Source organism: Maniola hyperantus, chromosome 5 (genome assembly GCF_902806685.2).
Source record: "Maniola hyperantus chromosome 5, iAphHyp1.2, whole genome shotgun sequence".
Taxonomy (NCBI): domain Eukaryota; kingdom Metazoa; phylum Arthropoda; class Insecta; order Lepidoptera; family Nymphalidae; genus Maniola; species Maniola hyperantus.
Window position 1 is genome coordinate 284021 of NC_048540.1, and position 4035 is coordinate 288055.

Genomic DNA, 4035 nt, shown 5'->3' on the forward strand with positions numbered 1-4035 from the left:
ATAGGGTTCCGTACCTCAATAGGAAAAATAAACCCTTAAAAAGATCACTTCGTTGTCTGTCTGTCTGTCTGTCGTGTCTGCCAAGAAAACCTGTAGGGTACCACAAATTCACAGCTTCGGATTCCCTTTTCATGCGCTATAAAACTTACCTACCTGCCAAATTTCATGAATTAAGGTCAACGGGAAGTACCCTATAAGTTTTCTTGACAGACACGACGGACAGACAGACAGATAACAAAGTGATCCTCTTTTTTCCTTTTGAGGTACGGAACCCTAAAAATGACGTTCATTTTCAACTAATGTAAGATGACCAATTTTTGATTGAAAAATAATAATAATATGAATATCGTTATCAGGTTTTTTGGGTGCTAGGCTAAACACAAACAAAAAGAAACAATATCAATTAAGTCCTAATCTCTAGTTTGCAAAGCCAAAATGTTTTAATAACTCTAATTGAGATAAATGATGATTATTACCATGTCTAGACATGATTAAGTGAAATATTCCCAACGGAAAAGTAGGTAAAGTCGGAATTTTCTAGCATATAAATATGGCAATATCTTGTTCTTCATAAAAGAAATATATTAGGTACATATCCAGGATCTGCGCTGTATCGAATACGAGCATAATATATCGGAATATCGCTCAGACTTCGTAAAACTGTTTGCTTCGTGAACAGTATTTTAAAAGATATCAAATCCAAGCCGTACCAGCTCAGAGGGAATCCTACAAAGCAAATCCTACAAGGCTTAACCTGTGATCACGTACATTTACAGAGTAAAGCGTCTGCATCAGAAAGCAGTTTAATATTTTTACGGAAATTCGACTCCATATGTTTCGTGCCAACGAAATATTTATGCGAGAACAAATTTACAAAACCTACTCATACAATTTTCAACTCTAACTTTTATTTGTATAAGATTTGAAATCGCTTGGGTTGTACGATCCGTTGTGTCGGCGCCTGTGTTGTGGGGTGTACGTTTGTAAGAATAGAAGTTGTGATAACCTAAAAGGTGTCACAAAGAGGTCGCGTCGAGGGTGAGGTGCAAATGTGCATCTCACGAGATGAGCCGCTTGAATGTACCTCTGTTATGCAACGCATTGCGCTATGAATTCACGGAGAAGGCACTGAATAAAAATTTAGTAGCGATCGCTTCAAAGTAGTTTTGATAGCTGCAAAGTGTCGCTACTAAATAGCATAAACAGTTGCTTCAGTACTGAGTGAACATACATATCACTGGCAGCAAGCCGAAGCGTGCCGTAGCTTAGTGGATAGAGCATTGGGCGCAATCTCAAGAGACGGAGTTCGATTCCTGCCGGTCCGCAATTTTTGATATGTAGGTATTTAAAATTATTTTAACATTCTTTGTCTATTTCTTTATTAGCCTTTACTTTACTCTTCTCTCTTCTACTCTTTACTTCATTGTTGGACGTAATGCACACGCCATACTTACCGGTGCTGAGCGAGCCTCCTCCAAGATTTAAAACTTTTTCCGGAACTTACCGGTGATCTTAGGGACTATTACAATTTAAAATTTACTTTATTATAAAAACACAACACTTTTAAAAACACTTATAAGCTAGCTAACTCTAGGTAATTTTCGCTAAGCTTAGTTCTAAAATTTAGTTTTGACTAGCTGATGCCCGCGACTTCGTTCGAGTGGATTTAGGTTTTTAAAATTCCCGTGCGAACTCTTTGATTTTCCGGATAAAAAGTAGCCTATGCCACTCTCCAGGCCTTTAACTATACCCATGCAAAAAATCACGTCGATCCGTTGCTCCGTTGCGACGTGATGGAAGGACAAACCAACAAACTAATAAACCAACAAACAAACACACTTTCACATTTATAATATGGGTACTGATGGGTACTGATGCACTTCCCATATCCTTAGTTTTTCATAGGTGCGTGTCTCGCTGCGGGGCGCGGGCAATGTTAGCGTCGCGAATCGCTCGGTAGTCGGTGCATTTCCGCGATTGTCGGCGTTGGCAGCCACGCTGTTTGTCTCGCTGCGGGGCGCGGGCAATGTTAGCGTCGCGAATCGCTCGGTAGTCGGTGCATTTCCGCGATTGTCGGCGTTGGCAGCCACGCTGTTTGTCTCGCTGCGGGGCGCGGGCAATGTTAGCGTCGCGAATCGCTCGGTAGTCGGTGCATTTCCGCGATTGTCGGCGTTGGCAGCCACGCTGTTTGTCTCGCTGCGGGGCGCGGGCAATGTTAGCGTCGCGAATCGCTCGGTAGTCGGTGCATTTCCGCGATTGTCGGCGTTGGCAGCCACGCTGTTTGTCTCGCTGCGGGGCGCGGGCAATGTTAGCGTCGCGAATCGCTCGGTAGTCGGTGCATTTCCGCGATTGTCGGCGTTGGCAGCCACGCTGTGTGTCTCGCTGCGGGGCGCGGGCAATGTTAGCGTCGCGAATCGCTCGGTAGTCGGTGCATTTCCGCGATTGTCGGCGTTGGCAGCCACGCTGTTTGTCTCGCTGCGGGGCGCGGGCAATGTTAGCGTCGCGAATCGCTCGGTAGTCGGTGCATTTCCGCGATTGTCGGCGTTGGCAGCCACGCTGTTTGTCTCGCTGCGGGGCGCGGGCAATGTTAGCGTCGCGAATCGCTCGGTAGTCGGTGCATTTCCGCGATTGTCGGCGTTGGCAGCCACGCTGTTTGTCTCGCTGCGGGGCGCGGGCAATGTTAGCGTCGCGAATCGCTCGGTAGTCGGTGCATTTCCGCGATTGTCGGCGTTGGCAGCCACGCTGTTTGTCTCGCTGCGGGGCGCGGGCAATGTTAGCGTGGCGAATCGCTCGGTAGTCGGTGCATTTCCGCGATTGTCGGCGTTGGCAGCCACGCTGTTTGTCTCGCTGCGGGGCGCGGGCAATGTTAGCGTCGCGAATCGCTCGGTAGTCGGTGCATTTCCGCGATTGTCGGCGTTGGCAGCCACGCTGTTTGTCTCGCTGCGGGGCGCGGGCAATGTTAGCGTCGCGAATCGCTCGGTAGTCGGTGCATTTCCGCGATTGTCGGCGTTGGCAGCCACGCTGTTTGTCTCGCTGCGGGGCGCGGGCAATGTTAGCGTCGCGAATCGCTCGGTAGTCGGTGCATTTCCGCGATTGTCGGCGTTGGCAGCCACGCTGTTTGTCTCGCTGCGGGGCGCGGGCAATGTTAGCGTCGCGAATAGCTCGGGAGTCGGTGCATTTCCGCGATTGTCGGCGTTGGCAGCCACGCTGTTTGTCTTCTGCTTTTTTTTGTGTTGCTAAAGGAATAATCAGTAATATACTTACCGCCGTAGTCAGAGTCGCTTAATCGTTACTTAAGTTTAGTAAAAACACAGCTATATCTCACATCATTCTGTCTCGTTTTAACTTAATCTTATGTAACGATTAGCGACTCTGAGTACGGCAGTAAGAGTTTTCTCACTCTGATCTCGTCGTGAACTGGTAGCACTTGGAAATTCGGTGAATGCAGTCCAGTGAGTGTCAGTTCGTTAGCGGGATCCGGGGAAAGCTCGCCCGGAATTCCCGCCGGTATTGAGCACAGATCGCTGCAATACCGGAGCACAGGTTTTATTGAATTTTTAGCTATCATTGATGTTTACGTCCTGCTGTATAATGATTATACTACAGTGATAGCTTAGTGATTAAAACTTCGGGCTCCTATTCGGCGGGTCCGGTTTCGATCCCGTGCCACCCACCTTTTCAAGAGGAATACCGCTAGATTTTTTTTTTTTTTTTTTATTACAATAAAACTTAAAGCTAGCCTTATCTAATTACTATATTTGTTTCTTGGTTTATCCTCACAAAGTAAGAAGGGTCTACCACCTGGCCAAGTGCGGTTGGCAGACTTCACACACCTTAGGAAACATTATAGAGAACTCTCATCAGGCATGCAGGTTTCCTTACAATGTATTTCCTTCACCGCTGAAGCAAGTCATATTAATTAAAGGCATTCCGAACCAGTGGTAGATGCATCCGACTATTCGAAAGTACTTGTAAAAGTTTATACGAATAAAATAGATTTTTATTTATTTATTTAACTTAACTCCAAAAAGTTAG

The 4035-nt window shown here is 46.4% G+C and overlaps 1 protein-coding gene across 1 annotated transcript; it reads right to left on the reverse strand.

Annotated features, from left to right (window-relative positions):
• Positions 1 to 1847: 1847 nt before the first annotated feature.
• Positions 1848 to 3568, reverse strand: LOC138402381 (serine-aspartate repeat-containing protein I-like). The gene is made up of 2 exons (XM_069498667.1): positions 3401 to 3568; positions 1848 to 3236 (listed from the first exon to the last, which is right to left on the reverse strand). Exons 1-2 carry the CDS (start codon positions 3566 to 3568, stop codon positions 1848 to 1850), a joined length of 1557 nt encoding a protein of 518 aa, XP_069354768.1.
• Positions 3569 to 4035: the final 467 nt, after the last annotated feature.